We start from the raw sequence: 17,334 nt of genomic DNA, 5'->3' as shown, positions 1-17,334 counted from the left end.
GTTTGCCTGTCGGTTAAATATAAATAAGCTCATATGTAGGACATTAAAATTAGATTTTTCATGAAGGTAAATATGTTCAAAGACTCAAACATTTTTTTCCAGCTTATTAAATTCAGAGCCTATCCCAGCTGCCATATGGCGAGAGAGGCGGGCTTCACCCTGAACGGTCGCCAGTCTCTCGCAGGGCTAACACAGGGAGACAGACACCCATTCACTCTCAAGAGTCACTTTAGAGTCACCAGTTAACATAACTCCACTAACTGCGTGTCTTTGGACCGTGGGAGGAAGCTGAGGTACCACAAATCAGACCTTTATCACTGTGTACTCTTTTTCATGTTAGGATATAATGTGCAGGTATTCGTTTTTTCCATTTGGTGCTTAAACTGTAGTGTGTAAAATAGTGTAAAACTATAACACTATCAATTCTTTACAATTTAAAGTCTCCAAAAGTTGATACTACTCAGATTTTTATTAGTCAGAAGTGACCGTTCTGATTTTGCTCATTCTCATAGTCAAAACTATATAATTGTTCATATCATTTTATTTGTTATTATTCAGACTCTTCATTATGTTGCTTAAATACATTTATCCACTGTTTCTAAGGACACATTTGGAGGTCACAACGCTTGAATTTTGCTCCTTCAGATTTCTAGATCTTACAATTTATTTTGCAACAACATTAATAAATTACTTGGAAACTTAGGTCTATAGACTGCTTAAGTTGAATACAAGTGGCTTAAAGGCGGTTTGATAAGTATCCCTACAGATCCAGATACATGATACTAGCAGGTGAGTAGTGGTACTGTGTGACTATCTGACATGGTTCATTTCACTGCTTTGAGGTAAAAGACGACTTTCCCCTCATAGGGGTCGTGGATGTTTTCGTAGCTGATCTTTTCAGACACCACTCTGCACTGGATCTTGGCTTCCTTCTCTCCGACCAGGCTGAACCGAACGGCCACCAGTGGGTTGACATAAGTAGGCTGTAAAAGAAAGAAAGAAAGAAGAAGAGGCAGAGTGTTGGTTCCTTACCCAAGTGCAACATAAGAACGAGGGTACCTGAACAGAAAAAAAAGTGCTTATGATGTGGCACCGAATCATCTCAAGACTCTTATGATAAAATAATGGTAGAGAACCTGCAACAGTATAAATAAAAAACTCCAACAATCCAACAATCATCAGTGAACAAGCACTCAACAAAGAGGATTGTGAATTCGGTGTCCATATCTGACATCCAGAGATCAAAGCAAATGAGACACGATGTTTCTAATTTTAGCACTTCTGTGCATGTGAACAAAGGGAGACACAAACATTCGTTTAAAGAGCGAGTTCTGGTCAAAGCACTGAAGATCAAAGTAGTTCCACCCAGAGTAAATGTCTGGCTGTGTTTTAGGGCCAAATACCATAACTGTAGTTTTGTTTGTATTTGGCTCATCCAGGCCATTATAGATGAAAATCCCAGGGTGTGATCTCCATAGCAAAATAAAACGCCTCTAGTGTTTTCCTATATTTAGCCTTTATTGGACAAAATGGTTGAGAATGGGCAGGAAATTTGGTCCAGGCTGAATTAAACCCAGGTCTCTGCAGCCTTTCAGCACATAGCCATGCTCTGCATCCTGTATGCTCCACTAATATGTTTCATCTTTGTTCTTCAGTTCAACTCATGTTATCAAATTAAGTAAGTAATGAGGTTAAGAAAGCACAGAGTGACCAGTTTCATTATTTCTGTGTATCAGGCTGGTGTTTCACCCTTTTTATGTATTTGTGCTAAAAGCAAATGAAGGTTACTGTACATGGAAGAAGCCTCCTGAATATTAGATCATTATCTGCTGTCTTACCTGTGCTAGATTTCCATAGTATGGGAAGTAGGAGGGATCCATGATTCCACCGTCTGGGAAATACTCTATTTTTGCCACACTGTCCTCTCCATCCTACATCCAAACAGAAACAGAGTTTTATTTTATTGAAAGAAGATCTTGATTCATTTTGTGAATCTTTGTTAAACTGTGGCTGATGAGTTTAAAAGGCAGGAGATTAACAGACAGGAAGCGTGTGATGGAAAGAGCTGTGAAAGGTGGAAAATGTGTTGAATCCAGTGTTTTTCCACAGTATAGAGTCACCCTATACCCACTACTTTTTTCAGATATTATACTACTACTTTACTACTTTAAAGTAACTGCATGCAGCTCACCAGTATGGTGCAGTTCACATATGGGGGCCGAGCGGTGTTATTAGAAGGCAAAAAGTCAATAATCTGCAGACAAAACACAACATTTGCTTTTAGTTCTGGTTATTATATGATGTCATTGCTTTTCTAGCTTAAATATCCTGACAGAGTGAAACCAAACGCACCCTGTTCATCTTGATGACGACACAAGGCATGGTGCTGTTGTAGCCAAAAGTCGGATCCTCAATTCCAGAGCAGGGTCCCAGCATGCTCTGCGTGAAGGGGCAAGCCCACTTGGTGTGGTGGGGGGCAGAGAAGGTCTTCTGGATGAAGTACTTCCCCTTGGTGCAGTTGTAGTTGTTGCACTCCAGCTGCTTGGTGTCATTGTAGGCTAAAAGAGAGAGGTGAAAACAGAGCCAGGTGTCTTTTTTTAATTTTCTTTGACATATGTGCACATTAAAAGTTACATAATGCAGAATAAATCGTGTATGGGAACACTAACGCTTCAGGAAGTCGTGAAGGATGTTGGCCATTTCCATACAGCTGGCCTTCTCTGACGTGTTGTAGGAGATTTCAACGTCTTCCTCTCCGTATGTGTCCGGCCACACCATCACCCCTGAGTGGGAAAGCAGATGCTTATGAGGCACTGAGATATCTTTTGTGATTATTTATGTATTTATGTATTCATGATTTATGTAACCTGGTGATGTTAGTCGATCTTGGTAGTCAGGTTTGTAGGGACTGATGGTGTACATGAGGACCCAGATCGCCAAAGAAAAGAGCCCCGTCATGATGACGTAGAAGGCCACATAGTACAGACTAATGTACACTGTGAAGGAAGGAGTTTATTAACACACCTTTATGGGTACATCAATAAGTGTTTTAGTTATCAATGTTGCTCACTCTGAAGCTTGGAAAATCAGAGTGAGAGAAAGAATATTTACTGTACACACTAGCAAGGCAGCTCTGCCTAATGTGGAAACGCAGAGGTCAAGGTGTCCTCTGCTGCTGCAAACTGAATTTAATCTCATTGTAAGGTCAAGCAGAGAAGGGTGCACAAAACTTATCATTACTTATCTCTCGCTGCTCTAGGAGTGCATGACATGTGACTGGGATCACGCGTGTCTTTCAGCAAACACACACACACAGATACTGTTGAGGCCTTTTATGTTTTATGTGAAAGAAAAACAACTACACTCACCGGCCACTTCATTAGGTACAGCCTTTCAACTGCCCTTTAATGTAAATGTGTAACGAGCCAATCGGCCCTGACTTATATGATTTAAAGAGGGTTTACAGAGAAAGGGCCGAAAACAGAAAACATCCAGAGAGTGACAGTGCCTTGTTGATGCCAGAGGTCAGACTGCTTTAAACTGATAGAAAGGAATTAGTAACTCAAATATTTACTTGTTACAAGCAAGTTCTGCAGAAAAGTACCTCTGAAAGACAGCAAATTAAACCTACAACAACATAAGATCACACTCGGTGCCATTCCTGTCATCGAAGAACAGGAAGCTGAGTTACAGCTTCACACAGTTTCAATTTCTGCTGTGACATTTGAATCTAGGGTCAGAGCCCTCAACACACCAAACCTTAATGGTAGCAGATGGGCTACAGCAGGAGAAGACCACATCTGGTGCCATTCCTGTTAGCTAAGAGCATGAAACCGAGGCTACTTAACGGATGGGAAGAACTGGTCAGTAGAAGATGGAAAAATGTTTCCTCGTCTGATGACTCTCGTTTCAGCTACATTCACATTTTAGGGTCAGAATTTAGCATTAACACCATAAAAACATGGCTCCATCCAGTTCAGGATGGTAGTGGTGTAACAGCATGGGGGATACTTTCTTGGCACGCTTTGGGCATCTTAGTACCAACTGAGCTTCATTTAAACACCACAGCATTCCTGAGTATTCTTGCTGACCACATCAAATCCTTTATGAGGACAGTGTGCTCATCATGCACACCATGTCACAAAGCTCAGATCACAGCAACAATTCAAAATAAAATACAGACAAAAAGAAAAGAAAAGATTTAAAGGTTATTAGGACAATTTTTAACATGTAACTTGACTGAATGAGTGCTATCAGCATGTTTTAAATAATCTGAAAAATACTTGTTGCAAGCGGTTTAAAAATTCTAGTCTATTTAATGCAGGAGAGGTTAGTGAAGTCATGTCCTTGTTACCCCATTTCTACAGTTTTCTTTCATTGAAAGAAGATCTTGATTCATTTTGTGAATCTTTGTTAAACTGTGGCTGATGAGTTTAAAAGGCACAAGATTAACAGACAGGAAGCGTGTGATGGAAAGAGCTGTGAAAGGTGGAAAATGTGTTGAATCCAGTGTTTTTCCACAGTATAGAGTCACCCTATACCCACTACCCACTATACCCATTTGGTGCTTAAACTGTAGTGTGTAAAATAGTGTAAAACTATAACACTATCAATTCTTTACAATTTAAAGTCTCCAAAAGTTGATACTGTTCATCTGGACGTCAGGATGAACAGAATCAATGTTTGGAGATTTACTTACCTGGATGATTGAGCATGCATCAAGACAATTTAAAGTCTATTATTCCACAGTGAGAGTTGAAATCATTCAAGACATCTGTTGGCCTTCTCAGGAGTGGATGTACCAGCAAATTCACACCAAGGTCAGCACTTGTAGTTGTGTTATGTTAAAGTTCATGACAGTATGGATTATTTGGAGAAAGTGTCTTCTCTCTAAAAGGAACATGACAGCACAGCTCAGGGTTGAATAAAAACCACACAGAACAAACACTCCAGCTGTCAAGCACGGAGGTGGAGGGGTGATGATTTGGGCTCCTTGCTGTCACTGAATTAAACTCGGTAAGGACCGGATGAATATTTATTATTACCTGATGTCTTTGTCACTGTGTGTATTAGTGGAGGAAAAAAACAACAACACAAAATCCTGATTTTAATGGCAAAGTATTTATTTAAATCCATAAATATCTCTACAGCTATGAGTAGACTGTTATTAAAGTGTGCAAAAATGTTAGAGCTGAAAAGTGGAAACACAGACGTAAACCTGCATACATGCTCTCACCTGTGCAGGTGTTTTTGATTAATTAAGTTGCATTTCAGAGAGTCTGAATGCTGGCAAAGAAAGCAGACAAACAAAAGCAGGATAATAAAATATATAAATTCTCTGTTTTTTGCGGTCCACGCGCACAAACAATGAATAAGCAATCGTTCCTGTAAAACTCAAAGAGAAGTCAAAATGACATTACAGCAACAAACTGAACACAAAGTGCAGATAATACTGTAAAAACCTGATTATGGCTCAGAGCAGTTCCACCAGTGCAACTTTATCATGACGAAATACACTTATGTCTAACCTGTACTGACCACCTGTACAAAAAGTGCTCAAAAAAGCAAAAAGTTCATGTCATTTGAAACCCTTTACGACACAGCGCAGGTGGAGGACTTGGGCGGCTGCTCCAGGATGGATTCCCGCCGCAGGTCGTTGGGTAAAGTGCCACCCGGACCCCAGACTGTGAGCTCGCCGTAGATGCCGGTCTCGATCATCTCCTCCTGCCAGGGGATGGGGATGTTCCCCGAGGCGAACTCGTCGAAAAAGTCCACGTCCTTGTCGTCCAGCTGCACGCCTTTAACCGTGGAGAAGGCTCCGACGTCGTCGACATCCTTCGCGTAAACTGTTTTGGAGTCCGGCACGAAAGGGGGCGTAAGAATCCCTGTGCAGACACAACACAGAGAGACGCAGGGTTCTTATCTCTTCCCTAGGGTGACACACTGTCCTTATTAAAAGCAAAAAACTGTTGCTTTGGCTCTGGCTGAATTTATTTCTGTGGCCCATTTAAAAAGAGAAGATAAGAAGATGAAAAGCCACAGAATAAATGTGGGTTTGGATCATCTCTAATGTTGGGGAGGTCCTGAAGTCTGAGTGAGTGTTTCTACAGCTGGATTTTTATCAGCACTAAAACCGATCACACCAAGCTTTAAATGAAACCAGTCCCGCTCTTTAAACCTCATGCACAGATGTGTGTTAGTGCAACCATGATGAAAGCCGACACTACAAACGGGAGACTTCAGTGGAACTTTGGGTTCCTTGCGTGTTTCTGTCTGACCTGCATTCAGTTTCCTCCAGTTAATCTCACTGAAGAAAGGGTGCGCCCTCAGCTCGTCGCACGAGTCGTTCTTGAAGCCGAGCCTCTTGTCGACCTCTTTGCACAGCAGACCCTCACAGATGGACCGGGCGTTCTCGCTAAACTTCTCCGGATAAGTTACCGGATCATTCAAAATCCGCTTCTTCACCACCTTATTCTCCACCTTTAACATTAAAACCAAAGCAGAAAAAAGAAGGTGAATGAAAACCTGATTGTCACATTTGTTTAACACTCTAAAATCTGTATAATTGCACAGACAGCAAGATGCATGACAGAAAGAAACGAGAGGTTCTTGAGGAGAAAAGATCAGAAAGATCAAATAGTAAATTTACAAACTGCTTCAAAAAGAAAATGACACGAGATCGCACATAGCACGTCTCAGTGCTTCTACCTTCTCTCCTCGGGTCCTGAAGGGCCCCTTAGCAGCCAGAAACTCGTACAGAGTGACTCCCAGAGTGAAATAATCCACAGAGTAGTCGTATTCCTCACCTTTCAGCAGCTCCGGAGCCATGAAACCTGCAGGTGACAGCGTGTGACAGAGTGTGGATGAAAACGACCAGGATAAAGTATCCTCCATTAGCAGGGAAGACGCTTTTGTATTTCAGGGGATCTATTGATTGAAGATTCAATTTTAGTGCACATTTTGCCATTTCCAGATGTTACACTTTGGCGAACTCCTAGAGATGTTATCCGATCAACTTCATATTTGCTCAGTCTGAACTATAGATCTGGACCATATTGAAATGTGGAGCTTTTGAGTTTCTGTCAAAGGGCGTGGCCATGGCGACATTGCAAAATGTAATCACTCCTCATGAATTTTCATTTTGATCTCATTCACTCATACATTTTCCAGTCTGGACCAAACCACTCAGGTGTGATAAGGCTCCGCCCCTAAACACATTTCATTGCCAGCAACCGTAATTTGTCCAGGAAAGCCGCACACAGTGGGTTTTAGTTCACATTGAAAAATGTGAGTTTTTGTCAAAAGGTGTGACCCTGACGGCATGACGAATTTTGATGCTTCGCCATGAAGCACGAAATTGCTATAACTCAAAGAAATTTAGTCTCCTAAACTTCACAGGCATGCTGAGAGTCCCACCCTGAACAGGTTTGAATAGTTAGAGTGGCACCTAGTGGGAGCAAGACATGTAGTTATTGAGACTTTGATGTATTGCTTCTCCCAGGTTTACCCCATCCACCTCAAAAGCGGTCAGAATAAACATCACACTTTGATGATACTTCAGTGTTAAAATTGTGGGTTTACGTTGAATGGCGCACCCTGGTGGCAGGGTGAATCACCGCAAAACAGGAAGTAGGTTTCATGTTTTATGGTCCTTTCCATTGACCATTGTAACAAGGCTCCACAGCGCCAGCTACAATAAAAAAAAAAACTAAAAAAAAAAACTAGCCCTCACACCATTCTTCATTTAGGAGTCTAAAATTTGGCAGCCCGATAAAAGACATCAAGATTTACAAAAAAATCTCTTGGAGCCATATCCTAAACCCAACAGGAAATCAGACATTTTGAATTTAATGTGTAATGTTAGCTAAAATTTTCACAGTTTTCAGGCCTCGTACTTTAGCGAACTCCTCCTCGGGATTTCAGGAGATCAACATGATCTCAGGTTGAAGTTAAAGACCTGGGTGGCATGTAATATCTGCTGTCTCCTCTGCTGCCTATCTACCAATGATGAGGAACAGAAAATTAAAAGAATATTTTTCATCGCCACCTAGTGGACAGAGGAGGTGTTTAGCATGTCTCGATGCACCCAGTGTGAGTGCCCTCGCATTTCTGATTGCAGCTTTAATTTTGCATTGTTTTCATTATATGTTGATCAAAAGTCTCATACAAATAAACTTTCACTGCCTTTCTTGAACAAAAGTACACTTCGCTATTATCATACTGTGTAAAACAAATGATCTCTGAGCGGTTTTACTTTATTTCACATGATAATGTTAATTTGATAACGCTGGAGCTCATGTATGCAAAGAGCTAAACACCTGAGGTAAAATCCTCAACTGTGAAATGTAAATGTAGTAGTCTGTATTTCAGTATATTGCAAGGTAAATTTCACACATTACGTGCAGAAACACTGAGTTTAGTTGGGTTTTTTTTTTTCCATTTGAGGATTCTGTGGTGTACCTGGAGTGCCGGCGTAGCCCTTGATTTTAAACTGATCATCAGCCAGCTCCACAGCCAGACCAAGGTCAGAGATACGGACGTTACCTGTGTGAGAGCAAACAGGTTAATGTCAGCGTCACAGATATGATAAGCAACTCATTAACCTGCAGAAGTGTGATAACCCAAAGATATCCTTCTGTTAGCTGTGAAACACATTGTGTGTAATGTAGGTATGAAGTGTGTGTGTCAGTTTTAACTTCAGGAGGCTATTTCAAGTCAAGGTGAAGAGCTGTAATTGCACAAGCAGCTACAACAAGGCTTTTGTAATGGTTTTTAGAAATAGTTCACCATTTTGGAAAACACGTTAGCATAAAGCTAGGTGAGACAGAAGCATAATTCTTACCATTATCGCAACATATAGCGCGCTATCTAAGGCTAAATGCGTCATTAGGGAATCTTAAAAACACAATAAATACTAGAGTCCGAACAATATCTGACTTTCAAGACTGATATCGATCTTGTGTTATTTAAAAATCTGATATCTCAATTTTGATATAAAATTTTCAATTTTATGAAACAAAAATGGATGAGCTTGTTGTCGTTTTTTTTGCAGTCTGCCCTCTAGTGAGCAAACTATGCAACATCAGCAGTCACACAATGGTCGAAGGGTGTTTCTTCCATCTCTTCTTTACTTTTTCAATTTTCATTCAGCAGTCGTTATAAATGCAGATACCAATAAATCGGTAAATAGCTAATACTGGATGATAATATCAGCCCTCCAATAAATCCTTTGTGCAAATTTGAAATGAACTATGTTTTGCAGGATAACCACAGAACGGTGCCACAGGTTGCAAAAACAGGAAAGCTGATGCCCCCTGTAGCTCTCCCCTCTTCGCTCTAAGCCCCTCCCACCAGAGAAGCACAGGCATTATTTGGGCTAAAAAAATAAGACTTTATGCAGCACACTTGCTGTAGACTGACCTGATCTAATCTGGGAAGGCTGATGATCTTGTAGGGAGTTAGACTTTCTAGAGCCTGGAGGAAGTGCAGGAGTCTAGCTCCTTCTCAAAAACCTCTTGATTTTACAACATGCAGAAATGTAACGATTTTGGATATGTTTAAATTATATATAAAATATATATGCTGACTCGAACATACAAACGGTGTGTAAAGGATGTTCAATCAATTTTGATTAAAAAAAAAAAGCTCTGAAATATGGTTTTAATTTCTTCTCTGGTCATATTTCCTGTTGTGGAATTCTCTCACAGAAATCAGGATCCTTCGAGTCCCATGAGTGCCTCTCTTATTGTCTGTGTCTATAACTGATGGTCACTGCCAGATGTTAAACATAGGATTTTCCTGTGTCCTTGCAAGAAGTGGAAATAGGTTTCACGTGACTGTATTACCAGTCTGAAAATTGTTTAAATGTGATATCTATGATCCTGCAGGTAACCAGCTGCTGACCTCATACTATCGCTTCTTTCATGTTTACATTGTCTCTACGTGGTGGCATGAGCACTGCAGACTAGACAGTTACCTTGGAGTCATCTTGTTCACGAGTGTTTTACCTTGATTATCCAGCAGCACATTCTCTGGTTTGAGGTCTCTGTAGATGATCCTCTTCTGGTGGAGGTGCTCCATGCCCTGGATGATCTGCGCAGCATAGTAGCAGGCTCGTGGCTCTTCAAATCCCGGGTTGTTCTCATCCACATTATAGATATGGTACCTAATGCGATCAGAGAGAGATGTTGTAGGTTCATCCAAGGCAAAAATCCCTATATTGCAATAATAATTCTTAGTTTTGGGGTTGCAAGTTGTTAAATTACCTCTATGAGCCTGAAAAGGTGTAGGATGATGGGTCAAAGAGAAAAGATGATCTAACCTCAGGTCTCCGCCGTTCATGATGGTCATGACCAGACACAGCTCTGTTTTCGTCTGGAAGGCATAAGCCAAAGAGACGATGAACCTGCTGTGAACTCGGGCCAGGATCCTTTTCTCCACCATCGCGCCCTGCAGGCAGCAGAGGAGACAGCAGGAGACATGAGAAACTCTGTGAGTAACAATATCTGAACTTGCATTTCCAGCTGCACCAGCTCTCCAACTTTAGCAGCGTCTTCTTGTGTCTGCTTTGATGACTAGAGACAGGAGACTTCAGTCGAGGTCCGCTCCATTTATAAACATGACAGGATTGGCACTTTATGCTATAAGGAGATCAAAATGTACTAATGCCGAGAGGACTAATCATATAAGCCCATGGTGCTCACCTGTAAGCCTCTATCCTAACACTGACTGTTTAGACAGGTAGGCTGGTCAGCTACTGCAGGTAAAAGTCCTGCAGAACCTCATGGAAACTAAATCAAAAAGGTTCCTGTATTTGAACAACTTCATGAACTGCTGGACCTATAATAGAGCAGGTGGCATGACTCCTTACCTCATAGCCTTTTCTCTTCTTCAGCCTCTTCTTGTTGAGCTTTTTGCAGGCATACAGTTTCCCCGTGCCCCTCATCTGACAGGCAAAGACTTCCCCAAAACCCCCTTTCCCCAGTACACGAAAATCCATGAACCAGTCATCTCCCATGGGCTGCATCTCCAGCCACTTCCACTGCAGAAACCTCTTCAGGTACATACTCTCCAGGAAAAACGTGTAGGGCACTTCCTTGAGGAAGTCCATCACACTGTCCATGGTCTCGTTGAAAAGGTCGTCAGAAGCCTGTTGGTGCTTCTCTTTGACCTTCGTGATGCCATTTTCTGGCAGAAAGGGGCAGTAATACTTGGCATCAGGCTCCATATAACGCGATATGATCTTGCACGCTTTGTTGACTCGATCTTCATCTTCAGCATTGTTGTACTCCTCGATATCTTTCCACAGACGGCTGGGGCCTTTGTACTCGTTGTTGGACTCCAGGAACTCCTGGAAGAGACGTTTGCCGATGGGCTGCTCCACACAGACCGTCTGGAAGCCCAGGTCTAAAGTCTCCCGCAGACCCTCGCACACCGTGATGTGAAGCAGCTTCAGGCGGGAGTGGAACTTCTTGTCTCGGTTGGCCGCTGGGTTGGCAGTGCCATCAAAGCTTCCGCGGGCCGAGATGTAGGCAGAGTTGGCCACAACTGTCGTCAAGCCACCGATATCCATGGTGGATAAGAGAAAAGGAGGGAAGGATAAAGAGATGCAACTAAAGTGTTACAGGGAAGAAAAAGCAGATGGGAAAGTCTGCAAATGAGAACCGAAATAAAGAAATCGCAAAATGCAGACAAAAATCACAGAGAAGTAAGTGATGTAAGAGAGGACTTCTTCCTCCGGTGATTCAGAAGCAGAGTGACTCGCACATGTGAGCATCTGCTCACTGCAGAGTGACTTCCCTCCCTGACAGTCTCTGCCTCTCACACATGCACACACACATGCAGATCTACCTGACTCATCGCCTTTCCTCAAAGACACTTATCCACGCTGAATCTCTGTAATGCTCTGCCCCGTGCCCGACCATGTGCTCTGTGCCGGAGGCGGGACGAGAACAAGGTGTGAGGGAACACGATGGAAAGTAGAGGCAGAAAATGAAAGAGGAAAAAGAGACAAATTAGGTAAAAATATGCATGTATGTAGCGGGACAGTAATGACAGCAGTGTAGAGAGAGAGCAAAGTTCTCCATCACTTTATTAGGTACACCTGTTAACTGCACATTAAGAAAGTGAAGAAAAGTGATTTAAGTGACTTTGAATGTGGCATGGTTGTTGGTGCCAGACAGGCTGATCTGAGAATTTTAGAAAGTGCTGATCTGCTGGGATTTTCCCACAGAACCATCTCTAGGGTAAAGAGAAAGGAAAGGAAACAGAGAGAGAAAAAAGAGAAAACTTCCAGTGAGCGGCAGTTTTCTCTGGGGAAAAATGTCTTGTTGATGTCAGAGGTTAGAGGAGAATGGCCAGATTGCTTCGAGCTGATATGAAGGCAACAGTAATTCAAACAATCACTTGTTACAACCAATGTATGGAGAAGAGCATCTCTGAATGCACGAAACATCAAACCTGCAACAGCAGAAGACTGCACCTGACGCTGAAAAATGCCAGAGTCTCAATTTCTGAGCAACATTTGGACACTAGATGAAATGAAAATATGCTTTGTATCACCCCCCCCATCCCTTTAGGACCTCAGCAGGATCATGTATTATGTCACAAAGCTCAGATCACCTCAAACTGGATTCTTGAACATGACAATGCTTCATAGTAGCTGGAGTAGCTGGTGTCATTAAAATATATGAACTTAGTAGCAGTGAAGCAAGCCGGCGGAGCCTCCACCTGAAACTGAATTTGAAGTTTTTGCAGCCCTGTATTAAAATAACCTACGCTCAACCCAGTAGAGCACCTTTAGGATGTGACAGATGTGCAGCCAACAAATCTGCAGAAACTGTGGTGCTGTCATGTCATCATGGAGCAAAATCCCTGCTGGAGGAACATTTCCAGCATCTTGTTGAATCTCTGCCACAAAAAATGGGCTAGTACCTATAAAGTTTGTGCTTTAGTACATCAGAATTAGTCAAATGTTTCAGAGGCCAAACTGACTCAGGTTTTCATTTCTGTTTGGATTTGCAGTGATTTAAATCAGTCCTGTTATCAGTAGTAGCCAACCTTTTCAAGGTGATCCTGGTGTTTCTCCAGTGAATCAAGGACGTCATTGCTAATGAAGGAAGTTTACCTGCTCCTGTCATGGTACACCTTATCTTGGCCTCATAAATACATAGTGAAAGATAACACACATCACACTGTCGACCGACTGTAAGTGCAGAAAAGAATGAGACTGGACGCAAGACGTTAACACAAAAGCTGAAAGTTCCTCAGAAGATTTGGAGAGGGACGAGAGAGGGAAGAAAGAAATATTACAGCTGTCTTTACTGAGCTGAGAGAAGGAAAGAGAAAAGGTTTGCTGTGAAGCTCCATCATGGCCACTCTGAAGGAAAAGAGGACTTGCGGGCAGCGGTGTGAAGACTTCGGCCGCTTTGTCTGGAACTCGGAAAATGGGACGTTTATGGGAAGAACGCCAGAGAAATGGGGTAACAAGGACATGACTTCACTAACCTCTCCTGCATTAAATAGACTAGAATTTTTAAACCGCTTGCAACAAGTATTTTTCAGATTATTTAAAACATGCTGATAGCACTCATTCAGTCAAGTTACATGTTAAAAATTGTCCTAATAACCTTTAAATCTTTTCTTTTCTTTTTGTCTGTATTTTATTTTGAATTGTTGCTGTGATCTGAGCTTTGTGACATGGTGCGCATGATGAGCACACTGTCCTCATAAAGGATTTGATGTGGTCAGCAAGAATACTCAGGAATGCTGTGGTGTTTAAATGAAGCTCAGTTGGTACTAAGATGCCCAAAGCGTGCCAAGAAAGTATCCCCCATGCTGTTACACCACTACCATCCTGAACTGGATGGAGCCATGTTTTTATGGTGTTAATGCTAAATTCTGACCCTAAAATGTGAATGTAGCTGAAACGAGAGTCATCAGACCAGGAAACATTTTTCCATCTTCTACTGACCAGTTCTTCCCATCCGTTAAGTAGCCTCGGTTTCATGCTCTTAGCTAACAGGAATGGCACCAGATGTGGTCTTCTCCTGCTGTAGCCCATCTGCTACCATTAAGGTTTGGTGTGTTGAGGGCTCTGACCCTAGATTCAAATGTCACAGCAGAAATTGAAACTGTGTGAAGCTGTAACTCAGCTTCCTGTTCTTCGATGACAGGAATGGCACCGAGTGTGATCTTATGTTGTTGTAGGTTTAATTTGCTGTCTTTCAGAGGTACTTTTCTGCAGAACTTGCTTGTAACAAGTAAATATTTGAGTTACTAATTCCTTTCTATCACTTTAAAGCAGTCTGACCTCTGGCATCAACAAGGCACTGTCACTCTCTGGATGTTTTCTGTTTTCGGCCCTTTCTCTGTAAACCCTCTTTAAATCATATAAGTCAGGGCCGATTGGCTCGTTACACATTTACATTAAAGGGCAGTTGAAAGGCTGTACCTAATGAAGTGGCCGGTGAGTGTAGTTGTTTTTCTTTCACATAAAACATAAAAGGCCTCAACAGTATCTGTGTGTGTGTGTTTGCTGAAAGACACGCGTGATCCCAGTCACATGTCATGCACTCCTAGAGCAGCGAGAGATAAGTAATGATAAGTTTTGTGCACCCTTCTCTGTTTGACCTTACAATGAGATTAAATTCAGTTTGCAGCAGCAGAGGACACCTTGACCTCTGCGTTTCCACATTAGGCAGAGCTGCCTTGCTAGTGTGTACAGTAAATATTCTTTCTCTCACTCTGATTTTCCAAGCTTCAGAGTGAGCAACATTGATAACTAAAACACTTATTGATGTACCCATAAAGGTGTGTTAATAAACTCCTTCCTTCACAGTGTACATTAGTCTGTACTATGTGGCCTTCTACGTCATCATGACGGGGCTCTTTTCTTTGGCGATCTGGGTCCTCATGTACACCATCAGTCCCTACAAACCTGACTACCAAGATCGACTAACATCACCAGGTTACATAAATCATGAATACATAAATACATAAATAATCACAAAAGATATCTCAGTGCCTCATAAGCATCTGCTTTCCCACTCAGGGGTGATGGTGTGGCCGGACACATACGGAGAGGAAGACGTTGAAATCTCCTACAACACGTCAGAGAAGGCCAGCTGTATGGAAATGGCCAACATCCTTCACGACTTCCTGAAGCGTTAGTGTTCCCATACACGATTTATTCTGCATTATGTAACTTTTAATGTGCACATATGTCAAAGAAAATTAAAAAAAGACACCTGGCTCTGTTTTCACCTCTCTCTTTTAGCCTACAATGACACCAAGCAGCTGGAGTGCAACAACTACAACTGCACCAAGGGGAAGTACTTCATCCAGAAGACCTTCTCTGCCCCCCACCACACCAAGTGGGCTTGCCCCTTCACGCAGAGCATGCTGGGACCCTGCTCTGGAATTGAGGATCCGACTTTTGGCTACAACAGCACCATGCCTTGTGTCGTCATCAAGATGAACAGGGTGCGTTTGGTTTCACTCTGTCAGGATATTTAAGCTAGAAAAGCAATGACATCATATAATAACCAGAACTAAAAGCAAATGTTGTGTTTTGTCTGCAGATTATTGACTTTTTGCCTTCTAATAACACCGCTCGGCCCCCATATGTGAACTGCACCATACTGGTGAGCTGCATGCAGTTACTTTAAAGTAGTAAAGTAGTAGTATAATATCTGAAAAAAGTAGTGGGTATAGGGTGACTCTATACTGTGGAAAAACACTGGATTCAACACATTTTCCACCTTTCACAGCTCTTTCCATCACACGCTTCCTGTCTGTTAATCTCCTGCCTTTTAAACTCATCAGCCACAGTTTAACAAAGATTCACAAAATGAATCAAGCTCTTCTTTCAATAAAATAAAACTCTGTTTCTGTTTGGATGTAGGATGGAGAGGACAGTGTGGCAAAAATAGAGTATTTCCCAGACGGTGGAATCATGGATCCCTCCTACTTCCCATACTATGGAAATCTAGCACAGGTAAGACAGCAGATAATGATCTAATATTCAGGAGGCTTCTTCCATGTACAGTAACCTTCATTTGCTTTTAGCACAAATACATAAAAAGGGTGAAACACCAGCCTGATACACAGAAATAATGAAACTGGTCACTCTGTGCTTTCTTAACCTCATTACTTACTTAATTTGATAACATGAGTTGAACTGAAGAACAAAGATGAAACATATTAGTGGAGCATACAGGATGCAGAGCATGGCTATGTGCTGAAAGGCTGCAGAGACCTGGGTTTAATTCAGCCTGGACCAAATTTCCTGCCCATTCTCAACCATTTTGTCCAATAAAGGCTAAATATAGGAAAACACTAGAGGCGTTTTATTTTGCTATGGAGATCACACCCTGGGATTTTCATCTATAATGGCCTGGATGAGCCAAATACAAACAAAACTACAGTTATGGTATTTGGCCCTAAAACACAGCCAGACATTTACTCTGGGTGGAACTACTTTGATCTTCAGTGCTTTGACCAGAACTCGCTCTTTAAACGAATGTTTGTGTCTCCCTTTGTTCACATGCACAGAAGTGCTAAAATTAGAAACATCGTGTCTCATTTGCTTTGATCTCTGGATGTCAGATATGGACACCGAATTCACAATCCTCTTTGTTGAGTGCTTGTTCACTGATGATTGTTGGATTGTTGGAGTTTTTTATTTATACTGTTGCAGGTTCTCTACCATTATTTTATCATAAGAGTCTTGAGATGATTCGGTGCCACATCATAAGCACTTTTTTTTTCTGTTCAGGTACCCTCGTTCTTATGTTGCACTTGGGTAAGGAACCAACACTCTGCCTCTTCTTCTTTCTTTCTTTCTTTTACAGCCTACTTATGTCAACCCACTGGTGGCCGTTCGGTTCAGCCTGGTCGGAGAGAAGGAAGCCAAGATCCAGTGCAGAGTGGTGTCTGAAAAGATCAGCTACGAAAACATCCACGACCCCTATGAGGGGAAAGTCGTCTTTTACCTCAAAGCAGTGAAATGAACCATGTCAGATAGTCACACAGTACCACTACTCACCTGCTAGTATCATGTATCTGGATCTGTAGGGATACTTATCAAACCGCCTTTAAGCCACTTGTATTCAACATAAGCAGTCTATAGACCTAAGTTTCCAAGTAATTTATTAATGTTGTTGCAAAATAAATTGTAAGATCTAGAAATCTGAAGGAGCAAAATTCAAGCGTTGTGACCTCCAAATGTGTCCTTAGAAACAGTGGATAAATGTATTTAAGCAACATAATGAAGAGTCTGAATAATAACAAATAAAATGATATGAACAATTATATAGTTTTGACTATGAGAAT

General features: G+C 41.8%; 3 protein-coding genes across 3 annotated transcripts; 1 reads left to right on the top strand and 2 right to left on the bottom strand.

The window, feature by feature from the left end:
- Nucleotides 1-824: 824 nt before the first annotated feature.
- LOC308398474 (potassium-transporting ATPase subunit beta-like) lies at nucleotides 825-4,033 on the bottom strand (the record flags this gene model as incomplete). Its single annotated transcript, XM_080885133.1, has 7 exons — nucleotides 825-983; nucleotides 1,839-1,931; nucleotides 2,192-2,254; nucleotides 2,353-2,558; nucleotides 2,670-2,783; nucleotides 2,868-2,996; nucleotides 4,012-4,033. 7 exons carry the CDS (start codon nucleotides 4,031-4,033, stop codon nucleotides 825-827), a joined length of 786 nt encoding a protein of 261 aa, XP_080741259.1.
- A 1,559-nt stretch (nucleotides 4,034-5,592) lies between these two features.
- On the bottom strand, nucleotides 5,593-11,572 carry grk1a (G protein-coupled receptor kinase 1 a; the record flags this gene model as incomplete). The annotated part of the gene is made up of 7 exons (XM_080885863.1): nucleotides 5,593-5,885; nucleotides 6,279-6,480; nucleotides 6,709-6,833; nucleotides 8,461-8,544; nucleotides 10,008-10,165; nucleotides 10,322-10,449; nucleotides 10,871-11,572. 7 exons carry the CDS (start codon nucleotides 11,570-11,572, stop codon nucleotides 5,593-5,595), a joined length of 1,692 nt encoding a protein of 563 aa, XP_080741989.1.
- A 1,797-nt stretch (nucleotides 11,573-13,369) lies between these two features.
- LOC308398347 (potassium-transporting ATPase subunit beta-like) lies at nucleotides 13,370-17,012 on the top strand (the record flags this gene model as incomplete). Its single annotated transcript, XM_080884925.1, has 7 exons — nucleotides 13,370-13,481; nucleotides 14,840-14,968; nucleotides 15,053-15,166; nucleotides 15,278-15,483; nucleotides 15,582-15,644; nucleotides 15,905-15,997; nucleotides 16,854-17,012. 7 exons carry the CDS (start codon nucleotides 13,370-13,372, stop codon nucleotides 17,010-17,012), a joined length of 876 nt encoding a protein of 291 aa, XP_080741051.1.
- Between the last annotated feature and the right edge of the window lie 322 nt (nucleotides 17,013-17,334).

Source organism: Rhamphochromis sp. 'chilingali', assembly GCF_963969265.1.
Source record: "Rhamphochromis sp. 'chilingali' genome assembly, chromosome: 6".
Lineage (NCBI taxonomy): Eukaryota > Metazoa > Chordata > Actinopteri > Cichliformes > Cichlidae > Rhamphochromis > Rhamphochromis sp. 'chilingali'.
This window is presented reverse-complemented; position numbering and strand designations above follow the sequence as displayed.